This window comes from Balaenoptera ricei, chromosome 6, assembly GCF_028023285.1.
Source record: "Balaenoptera ricei isolate mBalRic1 chromosome 6, mBalRic1.hap2, whole genome shotgun sequence".
Lineage (NCBI taxonomy): Eukaryota > Metazoa > Chordata > Mammalia > Artiodactyla > Balaenopteridae > Balaenoptera > Balaenoptera ricei.
In genome coordinates, this window is record NC_082644.1 from 13,398,604 (window position 1) to 13,419,226 (window position 20,623).

General features: G+C 41.5%; 2 protein-coding genes across 2 annotated transcripts in view; one reads left to right on the plus strand and one right to left on the minus strand.

The window, feature by feature from the left end:
* CDCA2 (cell division cycle associated 2) overlaps positions 1–12,538 on the minus strand; it is a 49,525-nt gene extending 36,987 nt beyond the window's left edge. The window contains exons 1-4 of the mRNA XM_059926242.1: positions 12,409–12,538; positions 11,572–11,635; positions 11,274–11,447; positions 9,692–9,837 (exon numbers count right to left, since the gene is read on the minus strand). Coding sequence (XP_059782225.1) covers positions 9,692–9,837; positions 11,274–11,447; positions 11,572–11,635 — 384 coding nt within the window. The 5' untranslated portion in view covers positions 12,409–12,538. The remainder of the gene's footprint in view (positions 1–9,691; positions 9,838–11,273; positions 11,448–11,571; positions 11,636–12,408) is intronic.
* Positions 12,539–13,229: 691 nt separating this feature from the next.
* KCTD9 (potassium channel tetramerization domain containing 9) overlaps positions 13,230–20,623 on the plus strand; it is a 58,566-nt gene continuing 51,172 nt past the window's right edge. The window contains exon 1 of the mRNA XM_059926243.1: positions 13,230–13,345. Within this exon, the coding sequence (XP_059782226.1) occupies positions 13,298–13,345 (48 nt within the window). The 5' untranslated portion in view covers positions 13,230–13,297. The remainder of the gene's footprint in view (positions 13,346–20,623) is intronic.

The window sequence follows — 20,623 nt, forward strand, 5'->3', positions numbered from 1 at the left end:
AACAGAAAGTGGTAGTTAAGGGAAGATACTGGGGGAGGGAGGCATTCTGCAAGAACAAGGCGGAACAAGAGCAAAGGCCCTGAGATGGAAAGAGGATGCAGCAGAAAGAAGGCCAGCGTGCCCAGAAAATGGCAGGAGATGGGGAGCTGAGAATAGGGGTAGGCAGGGCTCAGATCAGGGAGGGCACTCAGGGCTTCAAGATGGGGTTTGAGTTTAATTCAAGGCATAACAGGAAGCCACAGGAAGGTTTTAAGAGGCAGAGTGAATGATCTGATTCTTTCTTTAAAAGTATCTCTTGGACTGCTCTGTGGGATGGTGGACGGACCAGGGAAGGAGGGAAATAAGGAGACCAGTTATGAAGAAGCAGCTGGTGATTCAGGTAGAAATCACCTTAGGGTTGTAGCAGTGGAGCTGGGGGACATGAGGAATTACAGATAGGTTTTTGAAGTGAAGCCAAAAGGTAATGATGGGTTGGATGTGGGAGATGAAAAGGAAGAAAAAAAAAGGAAGGAACCGAGGAAGATTGGTAGGTCGTTGGCCTAAGCAACTGGATGACAGCGTGTACTGAGATGAGGAAGTGAACCGGAGGATCTCGTGGGGAATGGAAACCTGGAGTTTGGCTGTGGCCAGGTAACACTCGAAATGCTTACTGGAACACCCAAAGGGAGATGTTGACTAGGCAACTGGGTATCTAAGTCTGGAGCTCTACAGAACTCTGGGCCAATGTTAGACATTTGAGTCATCAGCCTATAATTGATGTTCAAAGCCATGGGAAAGGATTAGTTTACCTAAGGAAAGCAAAGGGGGCAGAGGAGAGCCGTGGGGGAGCTCAAGCATTTGTGAGGGGAAAACTGGAAGGGGTGGAATAAGCAAATGAAACACAGGAACGGATGACAGTGACACAGGAAGAAAATCAGGTCAGTGTGGTATCCCAGAAACAAAGCAAAGAAAGTGCTTCAAGGAGGGAGTAGCTAAACTCAGTCAAAAGCCGAGGCAAGGTTGCGTAGGATGAAACTTAGACTTAATCTTTGTCTTGGCCAAGATGTGGGCCATTTGTGATCAATGGTGACAAGAGTCTTCTCCATGGAGTGGTAGAAACAAAAGTCCGACTGGAGTGGCTACAGTAGAGAGAATGGGAGGGAAGGAAGCGGAGCAAGACAGGACAGATGGCTGTTCAGGGAGCTTTGCTGCGATGGACAGGCACAGGAATGGGACGCCATGGGGGTCCAGGAAGAGTTAAAGGGACAGAGTAAGATAAACGCATGAGGAAAAACAGGGCAGAATAACACACACGGTCATAATAAGGTAAACATTTGAATATTGATGGAACCAATCTATTGGGAAGTTATAGAGGATGGGAAGTGCACACGTACATTTACGATAAAAGGTATGAGGAAGAAAGAGGGCTAACTTTCCACTGAACACGATGGGAAGTCAATAACTAATGCCGTCACACTTAAAGATCAAGAAGTAGCAATTAGGCAAAAAAAAAAAAAAAGAAAAAGAAAACAAAAGGCATGCAAACTGGAAAGGGAAAAATAAAACTGTCGCTATTTGCAGATACATATTATATATAGAAAACGACTACACCAAAAAACTGCTAGAATAAACAAATTCGGTAAAATTGCAGAATACAAAATAAGCATACAAAGATGCTGTGTTTCTACGCCCAAATAAAGAATTATCAGAAAGAGAAATTAAGAGAGCAATCCCGTTTACAACTTCATCAAAAAGAATAAAACACTTAGGAATAAATTTAACCAAGGAACTGAAAGACCTGCATCCTGAAAACTATAAGACACTGATGAAAGGAATTGAAAACGACACAAATAAATGGAAAGATATTTTGTGCTCACGGACTGGAAGAAATAATATTGTTAAAATGTCCATAACTACCCAAAGCAATCTACAGATTCATTGCAATCCCTGTCTAAATTCCAACAGCATTTATCACAGAAATGAAACAAACAATCCTAAAGCTTGTATGGAACCACAAAAGGCCCTGAAGAGCCAAAGCAATTTTGAGAAAGAACAGAGCCGGAGGCATCATGCACCCTGATTTCAAACTATAGTACTATAGTAATCAGAACAGAAAAAGACACATAGATCAATGGAACAGAATAGGGAGCCCAGAAATAAGCCAACCCATATATGGTCCATTAACTTACAACAAAGGAACCAAGAATCTACAGGCATAACTTGGAGACACTGTGGGTTAGGTTCCAGCTCACCACAATAAAGTGAATATTGCAGTAAAGCAAGTCACAAATGTTTCGGCTTCCCAGTGCATATACAAGTTATGTTCACACCAGACTGTGTGAACAGTCCATTAAGTGCGCAACAGCATTATGTCTAACAGCGTACATACCTTAATTAAAAAACTTTATTGCTAAAAAATGCTAACCATCAATCTGAGCCTTCAGTGAGCAGCAATCTTTTTGCTGGTGGAGGGTCTTGCCTCAAAGATTGACCAGGCTGGTGGCTGCTCAAAGTTAGGGTGTCTGTGGCAATTTCCTAAAATAAGACAACAATGAAGTTTGCCACATAGATTGACTTTCTTTCACAAACGATTTCTCTGTAGCATGCAATGCTGTTTGACACCATTTTCCCTACAGGAGAACTTCTTTCAGAATTAGAGCCAATCCTCTCAAACCCTGCAGCTGATTTATCAACTATGCTTATGTAATATTCTAAATCCCTTGTCATCATTTCAACAGTCTTCAAAGCATCTTTACCAGGAATAGATTTCATCTCAAGAAACCACTTTCTGGGCTTCCCTGGTGGCGCAGTGGTTGAGAATCTGCCTGCCAATGCAGGGGACATAGGTTCGAGCCCTGGTCTGGGGAGATCCCACATACCGCGGAGCAACTGGGCCCGTGAGCCACAACTACTGAGCCTGCGCGTCTGGAGCCTGTGCTCCGCAACAAGAGAGGCCGTGACAGTGAGAGGCCTGCGCACCGCGATGAAGAGTGGCCCCCGCTCGCCACAACCAAAGAAAGCCCTCGCACAGAAACGAAGACCCAACACAGCCAAAAATAAATAAAATAAATAATAAAAATAAAGGAATTCCTTTAAAAAAAAAAAAAAAGAAACCACTTTCTTTGCTCATCCATAAGAAGCAGCTCCTCATCCATCAAAGTTTTATCGTAAGATGGCAGCAATTCAGTCACATCTTCAGGCTCCACTTCTAATTCTCTATTTCTACCACATCTGCAGTTACTTCCTTGAACCCCTCAAAGTCTTGGGCCCCACAAAGTCATCCATGAGGGTTGGAATCAACTTCTTCCAAACTCTTATTAATGTTGATATTTTGATCTCTGATCCCTTTCCATGAATCATGAATGTCCTTAATGGCATCTAGAAGGATGAATCCTTTCTAGAATGTCTTCAATTTACTCTGCCCAGATCCAGAGGAACCACCATATATGGCAGCTATGGGCTTGCAAAATGTATATCTTAAGTAATAAGACTTGAAAATCAAAATTATTCCTTGATCCATGGGCTGCAGAATAGATGTTGTGTTACCACGCACGAAAACAACGTGAATCACATTGTACATCTCCATCAAAGCTCTTGGGTGACCAAGTGCACTGTCAATGAGCAGTAATATTTTGAAAGGAATCTTTTTACTGAGCAGTAGGTCTCAATAGAGGGCTTAAAATATTCAATAAACCATGCTGTAATCAGATATGCTATCATCCAGGCTTTGTTGTTCCATTTTTAGAGCACAGGCAGAATAGATTTAGCACAACTCTTAAGGGCCCTAGGATTTTCAGAATGGTAAATAAACTTTGAATTCAACTTCAAGTCACCAGCAGCATTAGCCCTTAACAAGAGAGTCAGCCCGTCCTTGAAGCTTTGAAGCCAGGCATTGACTTCTGCTCTTTAGTTATGGAAGCCCTAGATGCATCTTCTTCCAATGTAAAGCTGTTTCATCTATATTGCAAATCTGTTGTTTAGTGCAGCCACTTTCATTAATTATCTTAGCTAGATCTATCTCCTGGATAACTTGCTGCTTCACCTTGCTTTTATGTTATGGAGACAGCTTCTTCCCTTAAACCTCATGAGCCAACATCTGCTAGCTTCAAACTTTTCTTCTGCAGCTTCCTCACCTCTCTCAGGTTTCATAGAACTGAAGAGAATTAGGGCCATACTCTTGATTAGGCCCTGGCTTAAGTGAATGTTGTGGCTGGTTTGATCTTCTATCCAGACCACTAAAACTTTCTCCATATCTGCAATAAGACTGTTTTGCTCTCTCATCATTTGTGTGTTTACTAGCGTAGAAATTTTAATTTCACCCGAGAACTTTTCCTTTGCATTCACAACTTGGCTAACTGTTTGGCCAAGAGGCCTAGCTTTCAGCCTATCTCAGCTTTTGACATGCCTTCCTCACTAAGCTTAATAATTTCTTGCTTTTGATTTAAAGTGAGAGATGTGCAACTCTTCCTTTCACTTGAACAGTTAAAGGCCTAATTTCAATAGTGTTATTCTCAGGGAATAGGAAGGCCTAAGGAGAGAGAGAGAGAGATGGGGGAATGGCAGGTTGGTGGAGCAGTTTGAACACACACACACACACACACACACACACACACACAAACACAGCATTTATCGATTAAGTTCGCCATCTTATATGGGTGCAGTTCGTGGCGCCCTAAAACAATTACAATAGTAATATCAAATATCACTGATCACCCTAATAGTAATGATATGATATAATATAATAATAATAAAAGATAATAATGAAAAAGTTTGAAATATTGCAAGAATTACCAAAATGTGACACAGAGATACAAAGTGAGCAAATACTGTTGGAAAAATGGTGCCAGTAGACTTGCTCGACGCAGGGTAGCCACAAACCTTCAATTTGTTAAAAAAAAAAAAAAAAAAGAAAAGAAAAAAAAAAAAGGGGGCTTCCCTGGTGGCTCAGTGGTTAAGAATCCGCCTGCCAATGCAGGGGACACGGGTTCGAGCCCTGGTCCAGGAAGATCCCACATGCCGCGGAGCAACTAGGCCCGTGAGCCACAACTACTGAGCCTGCGCGTCTGGAGCCTGTGCTCCGCAACAAGAGAGGCCGCGATAGTGAGAGGCCCGCGCACCGCAGCGAAGAATGGCCCCCGCCTGCCGCAACTAGAGAAAGCCCTCGCACAGAAACGAAGACCCAACGCGGCCAAAAATAAATAAATAAATTTATTTTAAAAAATGCAAAGCACAATAAAGTAAAGCACAATAAAAGGGGGTATGCCTATACAATGAGAAAAGGACAGTCTCTTCTATAAACAGTGTTGGGAAAACAGAACAGATACAAAAAAGAATGAAACTGGACCACTATCTTACACCATACACAAAATGGATTAAAGATTTGAACATAAGACCTGAAACCGTAAAACTCCTAGATGAAAACAGGTGGTAAGCAACTTGACATAAGTCTTGGTGATGATTTTTTGGATTTGACACCAAAAGCAAAGGCACCAAAAGCAAGAACGAACAAGTGGGACTATATCAAACTAAAAAGCTTGTGCACAGCAGAGAATCATCAACAAATTGAAAAGGCAACCTACCAAACGGGAGCAAATTTGCAAATCATATGTCTGATAAGGGGTTAATGTCCAAAATATAAAAAGAACTCATTTCAACTCAACAGCAGAAAACCAATCTGATTAAAAAATGGGCAGAGGATCTGAATAGGCATTTTTCCAAAGACATACAGATGGTCAACAGGTACATGAAAAGGTGCTCAGCATTTCTAATCATCTGGAAAATGCAAATCAAAACCACAATGACATATCACTTCATACCTGTCAGAATGGCTATTATTGAAAACACAAGAGATAACAAGTGTTGGTGAAGATGTGGAGAAAAGGGAACCCTTGTGCACTGTTGGTCAGAATGCAAATTGGTGCAGCCACTATGGAGAATGGTATGGAGGTTCCTCAAAAAATTAGGAAGTACTATATGATCCAGAAACTCTACTTCTGGGTACTTAATCAAAGGAAAACAGTAACTCAAAAAGATATATGTAAGCCCATGTTCAACACAGTATTATTTACAACAGCCAAGATATGGAAACAACCTAATTGTCACTTGATGAATGAATGGATAAAGAAATTGTGGTATACACACAATGGAATATTATTCGGCCATAAGAATGAAACCTTGCCATTTGCAACAACACATATGGACTTCAAGGGCCTTACGCTAAGTCAGTCAATCAGAGAAAGACAAATACATACGATCTCACTTATCTGTGGAATCTAAGACAAACACACAAAAGAAAACAAAAAAATCAAACCAAGCTCACAGATACAGAGAACAGATTGGTGGCTGGTTGTTGGGAGTGTGTAAAAAATAGGTGAAGGAAAAAAAAACAAAAAAAAACCAACCAAACAAAAAATAGGTGAAGGGGGTCAAGAGGTATAAACTTTCAGTTATAAAATAAATAAGTCATGGATATAATGTACAGCATGGTGACTATAATTAATAATACTGTATTGCATATTTGAAAGTTGCTAAAAGAGTAAATCTTAAAAGTTCTCATCACAGGGAAAAAAGAATTTGTAACTATGCGTGGTGATCATTTTGCAATATATACCCCTCATCTTTCCTCCACTACTCTTGTTTTCATTCTTGAATATCTCAATGCTAGATACTACAACTATATATTCCAGCAATTCTTTTAATAAGTACAGTCATATGATATGTGTGGGGATGTGTTTATGTACATATGTGCATGTATATCCTTAAGAAAAAAAAAAAAGAGAAAAATCAACAGCAGATATGGAATGTCACCAAACAAAAACTGACTTAGTCCAGAGAAAGCTGAAACTGACAGGGGCTCCTTAGGGTGGTTTGATAACAGGAAACAAGATGACTTGCTAGAGACCCCCAGAAAGGCTCAGGTTATCTAAAGCATCAGATATTCAATATGTCTGAAACAAGGGTCCAGGGCAATGTTGACGCTGTATCAGTAGCACGTGAACCCACAGATCTCTCCACAAATAGGAAAGAACCTTTATGTTTTGGAGGGAACACAGAGATTTAGGACTCTATGAGATCTAAACAGCTAAGGATAGGAGGCCTGTACTGAAAACAGTTTGTCCAAGTCTTCTCAATGACTTCCAGCCGCTTTCCACATTTGCCTTCCACGGTTCTAGGGCTTGGGTTTACACCCACAGGAATTCCCTCAAAGAAAACAGATCTACCAAAGAGAAAATACCCACAGGATTCTAATATTTGGGAGTTCCTTCACTGAAAAAGTGGCCCTGTTGTCCTACATGGAAATCCACCAGCCAGCAGAGCCAGAACACACACTGTTACCTCCCAGTCAGTTTTTAAAGTGTCGCACCTTCAAATGTGAACAGAGTCAAGGATCACTAGGCATCTGAAGAAAGATTTGAGCATGAGCCAGAACCTAAAATAATTACGTAGCAAAATGAGACCCCATGAAATAAGGAAGAAAACTTCAACAAAACTATAATGTCCTCAACAATCCACAGTGAAAGATAGTCCATCATGGTAAATTAAAAGACTAAACCAAAAAAAAAAAAAAGGTACTTATTAATCACAGGAAAAACAAAAGTTATGCAAGAAAGGAAATATGGCCCTAACACACCATATGGCAATTCATGAAAAATATCTATAGGATTAGATAATACATAGTAAACCCTAATTTAAACACAAATTGTAACTGGTTGTACTGGTAGGAAGGCAGGAAGGGGAAAGTGTCAGGACAGCTATGGCTGGGAGATGTGAGAGCAAAATCCTCATTTTTCACAGAAATAACAACAATGATAGCATAAAACATACCATGTTCCAGGCACAGTTGTAAGTATTTCATAACTATTAATTTATTCAACCTCATAAAACTCTTGCTACTATTATCACCCCTGGACCAGAAAATTCAAGTAATTTGCCTAAAGTCACAATTAACTAATAATAAAGCCTAGAATCAAACACCAACAATACAACTCCACAGGCCATGTTCCCATATACTCTAACACAGTTCTCAATAAGTTTTTACACCCTAAAAAATTATTCAGCACACCAAAGACTCTTAGTTCACGTTCGTTATATCTATCAAGAATATTCCAACAGCTTTTCCAGAATTGTGGATATCCTTTAATGCAACACAAAATTCAATGAAGATTTCTTAAATGTTAGTTGCAATGTCAAATATGAAATCTTATCAATGAACTTTTCATATTCTGTTATGTTAAAATCCATGGGCCTATCCTGCAACTTGAGGGTATAATTTGCATGTACTGGTCACGTAGAAAATACTGGTTCACTCAGTTATGTGTATCTTCCAAACGTTGACATATTTTACTGTGCAATAGCCAAATGTCACATTAATATCCCCACTGATCCATCAGAAAAGTGCAGCCATTGGGAAGCTGTCAAGTAAGATCACAGTGGTGAATACAAGTTTTCCAAAATTCTAGTTTGCTCTCAAAAATTCGAATTTTTTTCATTGGTAAGAAATATCTGGCTTTCCTTGAAGTGGCAGGTTCACTGTTCATTTCTGAGAAAATGCCAGCCACATTCCCAAGTCTGACTAACCATGTCTGTCAGTCATTCTTTCAAATAAACACGATGTTCCATGAAAAAAGTGGCTAGTTCACAGCTCAAACAATCATATCCATGACTTTTCTGGAAACATCCACCACACTTTGGTATATACTTCGGAAGTGCCTGGTGTCTACTTCCCATTTCATCACACATAATATTCCAGGGTTGAAAATTAATAAAATGTATAATTTTTATTGCTTCAAGGATGTTAAGTGAAACTGGACTTATTATTGTTTTCTGTAAATGATGAACAGGGTTGAAGGTAAAATGACTGCTTGAGGCCATCAGTTTTAACCACCACTGCTCTTACACCATGAGTGCAAACATCAACACAGTGAAAAAGGGCAAATAACACCTTAGTGCTGTTCCAACAAATAGTTTGACCTCATGGACCTCTTGGATGGGACTCAGGGATTCCCAGGAATCTGCAGATTAATTTCTGAGAAGCCCTGCACTGCACTAAACAACCTCATGTATACACAGGGTCTAAAATGAAAAATAAAGAAGTGGCAATAAAAGTACCTTTTAAAATAGGAAGGCCCATACCAAAAGAGCGAAAAGAGCCAAAGAAGGGCAAGCCCGGGACTGCCTTTCATAGCGAGTCTGTACTATTTGACTTTTTTAGAAGCATGTATTATTCTGATAAAAATCTGCAAAAATATCTAAATACTTCCCCAGCAACAAACACTTCGCTCCTTTCCACAAGGTTATCCCAAATACATTTTGGTGGGGGTGTGGGGAACTCTTGCCCCTACATGCCAACACACAGTAGTCACAAAAGTATTAGACACTTACAGACAAAATATTAAAAGAAGGTCGGAAAACACTGCCTCACCTCATTAGAGAAAAACAGACATGAACTAGACAAAAATGTGCAAAATAAAACAGAAAGCGCCTCCAGAACACCATTTCTATCCAGGATCTCATAACCTTTAATAGATCCATGCTCAACATCAACATTTACACTAAGCGCACAATCTCTGTAAGACACAGAGAAAATATTCTCTCTCCAGATCCCAAACAGATGAGGTGCACTGGAGAGTACCAACACTGGACAAAAGCTTTCTAACAGAGCAAAACAGCCCCTAGAAGAATTCATGACAGAACTTAAAAAAGAAAACCATACCTGACAAGGGGAATTCTTGGTCAAAGAAGCATTCTTTAAATTCCGCTGCTGGGCAATGAAACGAATTAGATGGTTTGTTTCAGGAGAGCCCCGAACACCAACTGTAGAGCGTCGTCTGGATTTTTTAAGGTAGGATGATGACTTTCCTATAATGAAAACTCTCTTGTAAGTTGGAACAAAACAAGGCAATCAGTAATCATGCCCTGAATACCCATGATCCACCAGCCTGAGAGAGAATATGATGAATGTATGGTACAGAGATCTAAGTGGAAAAGTCCAGGAAAAACTGTGCACACATCATCAGATGGGTAGGTACCTTTGTTTTGTCTATTGATTTATTCCATGCCCCTGGAGCAGTGCTTGGCACATAGGAGGCGTTTATCAAAAAGTTGTGGAACAGGGCTTCCCTGGTGGCGCAGTGGTTTAGAATCCGCCTGCCAATGCAGGGGACATGGGTTCGAGCCCTGGTCCGGGAAGATCCCACATGCCGTGGAGCAAATAAGCCCGTGTGTCACAACTACTGAGACTGTGAGCCACAACTACTGAGCCCGCGAGCCTCAACTACTGAAGCCCGCGAGCCTAGAGCCCGTGCTTCACAACAGGAGAAGCCACCGCAATGAGAAGCCCGCGCACCGCAACGAAGAGTAGCCCCCACTCGCCACAACTAGAGAAAGCCCGCGTGCAGCAACGAAGACCGAACACGGTCAAAAATGAAATAAATAAGTTTATTTTAAAAAGTTGTGGAACAAACGCATGAATATATTTGAATTAACAGGTCTCATTTTTGTTTCTTATTTCCTGCACAGAGTTGGTAATGGATTGCTTTGGACTAAAAACTTCTCTTTTTCTGATCCCCAAGGACGATCTCCCCCCAGGCACACACTCTCATGTCCTCAATTGTTCAAAATAATTTGTTTCTCTTAGATACCTGTCTACCTTCAGCACACTACCCTGAATTCCAGCCAGTCTAGCTTTTTAAAGGTCTAAGAATGATGTTCTTGAGAAGGGAACACAGGTTGGCATCCACTTCAGTCTTGTCTCCATCAGGTATTACTAGTCTAGTGCCCTCTGACTTCCAAGTACCCCATTACCCTCCATTTCTAAATTCTGTTCTCTAATTCCATTCCCATTATTTGTTTCTTCAGCTAAATCAGACTTCACAGGTGAATTTCATTTCTATTCCATAAAGGAGATAAGCCTGAGTCGATTTTGTTTGCGATTTTGAAAGAGGCATGCCCCAGTCTGTCAATGTCATATTTTAATTGCCCTTCAACTTTCTCTCATTTTTACCATACCTGACCATAAAATGTATTACATTTTCGCATACACACTCCTGTATCCCATGTGTCGGGTCAAAAAGCGACTCGCACAACATGTCCTTTTCCAGTTTGGGCCTGGAGCGTAGCTGTGACTTAGGAACACTATCATGCTGGGTGCCCTGGGACCCTGATCTCCCTGATGCAGCAAGTCTGAGAGTCAATCAATTTAGATAAAGTAATAAGATAGACAGGGTAAGTGAACAAAATAGAGTTTAATTTTTCAACTTTTAAAGGCACTGCAATAGAAGAACAACATCTCTTACCTGAAGAGTTCTTTACAAAACTTTCAGGTGTAATTCCCAATTGCTCCACAGTTACTGTGGAAAAGTTCAAAGGTGATTGAAAAGCATCTGACATGCAACGATTAGGAGTCACTTCAGCTGCAGGCTTGTGAGGAGTTACAAGCTTCCCATTTCCCAAAATAAAAGAGGTATTTTCTGAAACAGACAATATGTAGATATGATATGTATGACAATATGTAGATAATGATGTCTAAACATCATTATCAAGATAAACACCTAAACCTTAAATTTCACAAAGAAACAACAGGCCACTACATACCAGCGTTATTAATAGCAGATGCCTTGGTTTCAAGGGGCTTGCTGTCTTTTGAACTATCATCCATCTAAAAAAGAGAGAGAAGAAAGAAAAAAGAAAAATAACCCCACCTCCAAAATTAATGTGATTTGATCGAGATCCTCTCTCAAGACTGAATTCTAATACAACCTATACTGGCACGAAAACAGATGACAAGAGACTACTTTTGGAGCTCAAATTAAAGAGAAATGGAGGAAACTGCTGTTCGGGATGAAACAAAGCAGATCCCATACTATAAAGCCAAGGCTTTTCGACCTTTGCGAACATGAGAATCATCTAGGCACCCTGTTGGAGAAGCAGCTTTGCGGATTCCCAAAAATTCTAATTCAGGAGGTCTGGCTGGGCCCCAGAAATCTGCATTTTAAAAAGCACGCGGGTGATCCAGTAGAACACACTTCTGAGAAACACGTCGAAGAAACAGCTCTGCGGCACTACTGTCTCGGAAATCCCAACCAGGCCGCTTGCCTTACCTCGCTCTCGGGTTTATTTTGAACACTCCGCCGATGAGTGTCGTGGCTGTCGTGCCTTCTAGACCTCGGCTCTCTGGTCCTGATGGGCTCGCTCGAGAAAGTAACTGTCGGCCGCCAAGCCAGCCGCGGGGGGCTACCTGGTCCCCGGCCGCCGACACCCAGACCCCACAGCCGGCGTTACCTACACCCACCCCTCCGCCCGGCCGCGGCCCGCCGCCCGATTCAAATCGCCGGCCCCGCCTCCTCGGCGTCCCGGCGTTACTCTGCGAATCTCTACGCCCACGCCACTCGCACGTGTGCGCGCGCGCACCGAACTCTCCCAGACCTCTACCTCGCCTTCCCAGGAACAGGAGTGGCTTCGTGGGCTCGGAGAAACACCACCGCTAGCCGCCGTTAACACACTGTCCAGAGAGATCCACTGCTGACCTGTGTCCGCGGGAACTATTTTCCGTGAGAGCCTCGCGGAGGAACCTTTTGATTAGCCGTTTGGCTCCGTCCCAGGCCTTTCGATTGGATGCTGCGAACTTCGAAAAGAATCATTGAACCAATCCTGACAGAACGACGGGCTGGCTCTTACCCAATCAGCCAGTCCCGACCGCAGCCGTTTCCTCGGTGGGTTGAGCGAGTGGGAGGGGTTAAAGTTGGGAGGCTCTGACTGGTTGTGGATCACTGCCAGCGCTCTGCCTCTTCCCTCAAGCCCCGCCTCCGTATGCAGATAAGCGCTACCTGGTGTTGGCTATGCGCCTGCTCAGTAACGCTTTGAGCCGCCGTTCGGCTCCAGGTTCAGCTCTGATTGGCTGATAACCCTTCCCCGTCGGCTAGACTGCAGCCTCTCTTCCCTCCTTCCAGCTGGGCTGGGTTAGTTAGAGCCCACCCAGTGCAGGGCGATGATTGGCTGAATTTTGGCCGGCGCTGCCCGATGATTGGCGGAGCTTAGAGTCAGTCTGGGAGAGGTGGGGGAAGGGCCCCAGGCTGACTGAGGAGCCCAGGGGCGGGGTGGGAAGGAGGACCCGCCAACCTTGGGGTGTGGGACAGAGTGCGTGCTTGTGTGTGTGCGCGCGTGTGTGTGTGTGTGTGTGTCAGTCAGTAAGGGAAGGAAGGTGGCGAAGGGAGGAGAGTCCGAGTGGGTGGAGGGAGGGGAAGGGCGGGAAAAGAAAAAGGTGGGAGGAGAGCCAGGTGGGAGGGTGGCGACTCACTCAGGACCCAGTGGGGGCAGCGCGATGAGGCGGGTGACCCTGTTCCTTAACGGCAGCCCCAAGAATGGAAAGGTAAGGGGGTCGGGAGGAGGCGAGGCGGGCCCGGCTGCTGGGGGGCGAGGGCAGCGGAGTGCGGAGCGGGCGCACAGGGCAGAGGGCTGAAGTTGGGGAGAGGGGCTGGGAGAGGGGAGGTGGGCGTGCGCCGGGGTGGGGGGCGTCCAGGAGGAGGCGAACGTCGGGTCCCCTCGGCCTCCTCCCCACCCCCGGGATTCCTAGCCCGAGCCTGCCCTTGGACTCCCCAGCTGCTCTGGGGACCAGCGCGCAGGTCAGCTTGTGCTCAGTCGTTCCTAAGTCCAGGTGTGGGTCCTGGAGAACAGAGGACTCGGAGGGCGTGGGGAGGGCCGCTGTCACCTGATGCTTCTATTCCTCTTCCCACTTCCCCCAAGACCCTTCTGCCCCCCACCCCTGGCTACAGAAGGCGCCGGTTCCCACCTTCGTGCTGAGTAATGGTCTGCTCCAGAAAGTAGCCGTAACGGCTAAGGCGTGTAAGGTTGATCAGGTGAAAAGAATTTCAACTCTTTCTCTCCCTGGATAAGTAAAACACTCTCCCATCCTAGGGCCAATAAGACGGATGGAAAATTGGTGACATTTTCTTGATGGTCCCCCTCCCTCCCCCCCTTTAGGAGCCCCAAGCCCCGCCGCCGCCAAACTTTTGTACTCTCTTTAGTCTTTCGCCGTATTTTAGTTCCTTAGAGGACTAGGGCAATAGAGCAAAATGGATTGATTGGACATTGCTCTTTGCTGTGTTAGGCCTTTGTTGAGTGTGTGGTGCTAAATATTTTTCCAACGCTGCAGTAAGCCAACATGAATCCTGTTCCTTCTCAGCCTCTTGCCCCACCCAGGAAAGTTCGGCTTCTTTGGAAAATTTGACTGTTCAAGGCAGACGTTTATGGTGTGGCTAAATGACATTTAGAAATAATTAAGCCTTGTGAGTCTGAGATGAAGATAGATTGGGCTCCGTTTCATTTGCCAGAATGGTTTGCTTCCTGCATCTTTCGGAAACACTGTACATTTTTAAATAGAGTAATTGTGCCACGGTTTAAAAAAAATGGCTTTCCAACTACTCTGCAGTTTTGAGTAAACGTGCTGTAAAAATTTGAACCGCACTGTAGTGTGTTGACTATATAATGTTGCGTTTTTCTGGCTTTGGAGATTTATTACTCATATAAAAACAGAACTGGCATAAATTCAAGTTCTTGAATTTTCACAAATGCTGCCTCAAAATAGGCTTCCCAAGATTCACATTATTTCTGACCCTTATTAACTTTTTCTGTACCTGTTTTGTCTGTTGATTACTACTCATAATCTAAAACATATATTGTTACAGGAAGAAAGATTTAGTAGATCCAAAGTTACAATTGCAGTACGTTCTCAAAAACAGATCTCTGATTGACCCTTTTATTTAACATCTCTGCTGTGTTATTCCATGGAAAACAAGATGTTTAGACCCAGCCATAAATATTTAACTATTTCTTCTGAAAGTACTGAATTTTGTTCTTGTCAAAAGTTGGCTGGCTTAGTCTTGCCATATTTTCAATAAGGTGGCTTTTTTCTGAAAGCTGCTTACTTTTTTTTTTTTTTTTTTTAAAGATTTATTGATTGATTGATTGGTTGTTATGTTGGGTCTTCATTTCTGTGCTAGGGCTTTCTCTAGTTGCGGCAAGTGGGGGCCACTCTTCATCGCGGTGCGCGGGCCTCTCAGTATCACGGCCTCTCCCGTTGCGGAGCACAGGCTCCAGAGGCGCAGGCTCAGTAGTTGTGGCTCACGGGCCTAGTTGCTCCGTGGCATGTGGCGTCTTCCCAGACCAGGGCTTGAACCCGTGTCCCCTGCATTAGCAGGCAGATTCGCAACCGCTGCGCCACCAGGGAAGCCCCTGCTTGCTTTTGACTAGGTTAGGTTTTTGGATTTGATTTTATTTGCTTTAAAAATATTTTGCTAGAGAATCTCAGAGAATTGGAAAAAACTCATCTCAAATAGCTAAATGTGTTTGTTACAAAGATTATAAAAACCCAAACTGGAGAATACCAGTATGATTCAATATTAAAAATAAGTCATGCCATAATCCTTGCTGCTTAACTGGAAAACATATTCTGTGCCAAACTTGTCAGTGTTTCCTCTCGTCTCCCTTAAGCTGATTTAAAAAATTATACTATAATTACTCTTATTTGACCAAAGAGAGCGGAATAATACAATCACAGCCTGCGTTTTCTGTATAAATAAAGTGACTGTATTTCGTCAGGGTTGGCATAATCTTGACATGATTTTTCGTGGAGCTGAAACAAAGCACTACAAGGAGATAGAGTTTGGTTTCCTATCCACCGGTTGGAATGTCTGTGTCACTTTCATCATCTCCTTGTTTACCTAGCCTCTATTTTTGTTTCCTGGCCATAAGAGTAATGCCTGTCTTTTTCAAATAAGTTTCCCTCCCTTAAGGCTTGTTCAGTGATTGCCAGACTGGGCCTTGAAGCCTGGGGTTAGGAAGACACAGAGTCACCGCAGGGGACTACATCATAGACTTCTGACTTTTCCGTACACTGAGTAAACATAAGTGTGACTACTAAATGTTTTGAAGAGGGGGCTGTGCCTTCTCTAAAACAGTGCTTTCCAGAGTGAGAGGGTCCACCACACGGGGCGTGCAAGAGGATCCAGTAGAGTTTAAGAAGAAATATACCTTTTATTTATATTTTTTACTTAAAGATATAAAATTATATTAAGACTTGGTTTGTCCAATCTGGAAAGACACAGGTGCTTTTAATGACTGAGAATGTCAGCTGGTCTCAGGTCTTCTGAGGAGGCCGGACGTTCACATGGGAAAAGCTGACAGTTGCTTCTTCACTAGTTGGTTCCCTTTGGCATATTGTGATGTGGTGAAGCTTGCATGTGCCAGGTTAAGATGTGTATTATACCGTTTTCACTAAGTTAACCCTCACCAAAATGCCAAGTGGCTTGACAAGATTCCTTCAAACAAGATGCAGATCGAAGACAATACTAACTAGGCAAGCACAAGTAAGCCATGAGAAATGGCAGGGCTGCCACTTCTTTTTTAAAAATATTTAATTAAATTAATTTATTTATGGCTGTGTTGGGTCTTCGTTTCTGTGCGAGGGCTCTCTCCCTAGTTGCGGCAAGTGGGGGCCACTCTTCATCGCGGTGCGCGGCCCTCTCACTATCGCGGCCTCTCCCGTTGCGGAGCACAGGCTCCAGACGCGCAGGCTCAGTAATTGTGGCTCACGGGCCTAGTTTCTCCGCGGCATGTGGGATCCTCCCAGAGGATCCTCCCCAAGGCTGCCACTTCTAATATAAACTATCAGATTTTTTTTAAAAAAGGGACTTCCGTGGTGGCACAAAGGGGTTAAGAATCCGCCTGCCAATGCAGGGGACACGGGTTCGAGCCCTGGGCTGGGAAGATCCCACATGCTGCGGAGCGACTAAGCCTGTGCGCCACAACTACTGAGTCTGCGCTCTAGAGCCCGCGAGCCACAACTACTGAAGCCCACGCACCTAGAGCCCATGCTCCACAACAAGAGAAGCCACTGCAATGAGAAGCCCGTGCTCGCTGCAACTAGAGGAAGCCTGCACACAGCAATGAAGACCCAACGCAACCCAATAAATAAATAAATTAATAAATTAAAAATGCCAATCTTTAAAAAAAACAAAACAAACCAACAAAAAACAATGGATCTCTAGATCGGAGAAGAGGGCAAAAAGCCCCAAATTTTAAAGAAGACTATTTGAAGTCCTATTTAATAACTGCTATTAACAGTAAACTGCTCCCCAAGTGTATGTCGTTCTTTGAGATATTAGCCAATAATAGGATGAGGTCATCCCAATTAGCAAGGCATTTCAAAATACTTTCCAGCACACAAAGGCAGTTTCAGATTTTTTTTTCTTTTTCTTTTAATGTATAAAGTCAACCTTGAATTTGGCAGGAGTTCACTAAATTTAATGATAAATATTTACGGGATTTTTACTGGTTGACTCATCGTCTTAAGTCAATAAAAGTCCTCTTATCATTTGGGAAATTATATTCTTCCTGACAGTGGTATATACTTTATAAGTAAGTAAATAAGTATACAAATGTTTGAGCACATGCCCAAAAACGTTTTACTTAAGGGGTACGTAGTGAAAAACATTTGAAGGCCATATTTCTAAAAAAATGGGATCTTTACATTTTAGTTTGTTTAAGTTGCTCCAGAAGAGTCGGGTTTGAACCTTTTCATCCTCTCTCCATATGCCTCAGAATTCCCGTTGTTCTCCTTTTAATATTCTGTGTAATAGTTGGCATCGAGGAATATGAAGTGAGAACTTAGATCTCTGAATGTAGTGAGTGGCTTCTGAGCAACCCGATGTAAATTCAAAGTTTCCGTGCATCTTGGACATAAGTTGCTTTTTTTTTAAATTGAGAATATTCAATAATGTGCTGTGCCAGTTGTAGGCCTTTTGTATACCTTATTCATTCATTCAGTCGACACTTAGACTGAGTTCCGTCTTTGAGGAGGAACCATGCCAGGCACTGCAGATACAGTGGGATATGAAATAGATCTTAATTCTGTACTGATGTTTACAGTCTTGGTCCCGGACCTGTTTTCTTCTGGCTTTGATATTAGGTCAGAAATGTGTTGTTGGTATTAACAGAGTTTCCAGAGTTGAATTCATTGTGTTGAGTTGAAGAAAGGTGGAAATCTATGTAAAGCTTTGTCTATTGAAATCTAAACATTAATAAGAAACCTGCTCTTCAAGTTTAAACGTTTTTAAAATGTATTTGATACATATAAAAGGATACAGTAAAGAATACTAATATGCATAAAAATTAAAAGGAACATAATATAATGAATATCAGTAAACTTACCACACAGCTCAAGAAATAGCATATTATCAAAACTTAATGTGCTTGTCTACTTTCCTATATTTATCCCATGAAGGCAGCCAATTTCATGAATTCTTTTTCAGTAAATAGTTTTGCCACGTATGTATGTATAAGTAAACTATATGTTTTGTCAGCTTTGGGATATATCATATCCTAAATTGGTATCACATTGTACATAGTCTTTTTGGACGTGAGTTTTTCATTCAGTATAATATTTCTAAGATTTCATCCATTTTGTCCCACATACTGATAGTTTAGTCATTTTCACTGCTTTATAATAATTATACAAAGTATATACAAATACTATCACAATTTATCCATTCTCCTGTCAGTGGACAGTTGGGTTGTTTATTTTCTTTATATTTTGCAATGAAATTGACGGTGCTGCCATGAGTATTACTGTATATCCTGGTGCACACAAGTGCAAGCATCTTTCTAGGGCAATGGTTTGCAAACTTTAGCATGTGTTGGAATCACCTGGAGGAATTGAGCAACTATTGCTGGGCCTCATTCCCCAGAGCTTTAGATTCACTAGGTCTGGGGTGAGGCTAGGAGTTTGAATTTCTAATCTACTTCCAGGTGATCCTAATGGTGCTGGTCTAGAGACCCCACTTTTGAGAACCACTGCTCTAGGATATATATGGAAGTTGTAATTATTGGGTATTAAGGTATGTGAATGTTTAATTTTTTAAAATAATGCCAAATTGTTTTTGAAAGTCATTGTGGTAATTTATATCCCACCAGCAATGCATAAACCCTCTCATTGATCCATATCCTCTTCAACATTTGCTGTTGTCAGACTTTAAAATTTTTAAATATTTTAATATTTGTCTTCCTGATGTAGTCATCTTTTTTAGGAATAAAATCATGTTAATTTTTTAAATGTATTAAACTAAAAGTGTAGGCAGAGTAAATTGATTCTACATTTAGTTATTGTGATTGGTGGGTCAGTTGGGTAAATTGGCCTGCATAAATTCAATGATTATTTATTGATTGTGTATTATGTAATAGTTATGGTGGGCATATTAAAAAAACATGTTTTAAATACACGTGCAGGTTTTACTTTTTAAATTTGAATAACATAGATTACAATTTGAAAACAGTGTTTAAAGACAGATTAAAACTTCATTAAACTGATCTGTCCTGGTAGGCACAGTGTACCATTTACTTTCCCAATTGGTGGATAGCTTTCACTTGTCGTGGGATCTGAAATTTAGAAAGAATTAAGTTAAATAGTAGTATAACATAGTGGCCATAAACTTTATGTATTTATTTTTTGGCCATAAACTTTAATAGACATGCTTCTCGGTTTATTCCATAGAATGCTTCCATTCTAAGTATAGTGCTTAGGTTATTAAAATGGATAATCACAGTGGCATGGAAACTTCAAGTCCACACTAGGAAGTAGAACACATGTGAAGCAAATAGCCATTGTAAGTGTGATCATTTTATAAATGCTTGGCCTCTCTGAGGACTTAAAGTAAGCGTAGTAAATAACGGTTAAAGCTCATATCCATGATACACAAGATTTCCAATGTTGCTTTTTCCCAGCAGAGTTGATATATAGTGAAGGGTACATGTGCCAGTCTGTTTGAGACTTTCTCACAAACATAAAATCTTTTACAGGTATATCACATTTTAAAATCTGATATTCTCATTGGTTTATATAAAAGAGATTTAAAATATTATGTCTACAGTCTTTATTTGTGAGTTATTTGTTAGTATGCTCAAGAGAGTCAGCTAAAGTGATCTTGTTGAAAACAAATGCTAAAAATGCCTTTCAAATGAAAAGTATGTTGGCCCAACTTAAGGTAAATTTTCAGATTTTCAGTGCTATAAGATTCTTTGCAGTAATTTCAGTGCTCTTTTCTCTAATTGATGGCCCTTTGGTTATTTCACTTAAAGAAAATTGTCCATTACCAGATTACTTGTCAACTGCTAAAATAATTCTTATTTGTAAATCTAATATCTAGAGCTATGGAAACCCTAAGTTAAAACTTTTTTCCTTTATTGCATAAATAATAGAAGTTCATTGTAACAAATCTGGAGGACAAAACAAAAACTCATAAGTGAACCTTAATTCTATCCAAAGATAGCCACTTTCCATACTCATATGAACTGTATGAACATCACTTTAGAATTGCATTCTACTGTGTACTTTGTTTTTTTTTTAAACTTAATGTCAGTGGAAAAGACAAATATAACTGACTCACACACAGAAAAGGCATGTCCTCGTTCAACACTCTGAAAGCAATGAAAATTTCATCTGACATTCAAGAAACATTTATCAGAGACCTACTATAAGCCAGATACTGTGACACTTAAGAGGATCCGTCTTTTTAAACTGGCTGCAGTTCTTTTCTGGATGTTAGAGATTTGGGTAGTACAGGGATGTACTTCAGTGCTGCCCATCAGCATTACA